Source organism: Egretta garzetta, unplaced genomic scaffold (assembly GCF_000687185.1).
Source record: "Egretta garzetta isolate BGI_Z169 unplaced genomic scaffold, ASM68718v1 scaffold428, whole genome shotgun sequence".
In the NCBI taxonomy this organism is placed as follows: domain Eukaryota; kingdom Metazoa; phylum Chordata; class Aves; order Pelecaniformes; family Ardeidae; genus Egretta; species Egretta garzetta.
This window is the reverse complement of record NW_009260405.1, coordinates 7,560-8,047: the sequence shown is the minus strand read 5'-3', so window position 1 is coordinate 8,047 and position 488 is coordinate 7,560. Positions and strand designations below refer to the sequence as shown.

The window sequence follows — 488 nt, the reverse complement described above, 5'->3', positions numbered from 1 at the left end:
AGCACCATCCAGGACCTGCAGCTCCAGCTGGCCCGAGTCTGCAAGGTGAGGGACAGGGCTGGGGCTGCCCTGCGCCCCCCCGGGCTGGGGCTGGGGCTGGGGGCTGTGGGGGTGGAAGCGGGACCTGCTGCTGCTCTGGGCCCCGCACGGAGCAGAGGGAAGGGGACGCGCTGCGTCCCCCAGGCCAGGCTGCAGTTTCCCCGGTCACCCTGCCAAGGAGGGCATGTTGGGGTGCCCCCCCCCGCCCAGGGGGCTGTGGGGAGCCCCTGCCCAGGTGCGGAGGAGGCTGGGCCGGAGCTGGGCTTTGGGCTGATCTCGTGGAGCTTCTCTTGCAGGCACACGATGACATGCTGCAGACGTTGGAGGCAAAGCTGACGGCTTTTGGCATCCCCCTGGACAACCTGGGCTTCAAGCCCCTGGCGAGCCCCGGGCTGGGGCAGGGCCCCGCCGGACTCGTTGCTGTGCCCACCTGACGCCGGCCGGGGAGC

At 71.7% G+C, this 488-nt stretch overlaps 1 protein-coding gene across 1 annotated transcript in view; it reads left to right on the top strand.

The window, feature by feature from the left end:
• Positions 1–473, top strand: part of GAS8 (growth arrest specific 8) — a 6,189-nt gene extending 5,716 nt beyond the window's left edge. The window contains exons 9-10 of the mRNA XM_009643444.2: positions 3–45; positions 336–473. Of these exons, the coding sequence (XP_009641739.1) occupies positions 3–45; positions 336–473 (181 nt within the window). The remainder of the gene's footprint in view (positions 1–2; positions 46–335) is intronic.
• The last annotated feature ends 15 nt before the right edge of the window (positions 474–488 follow it).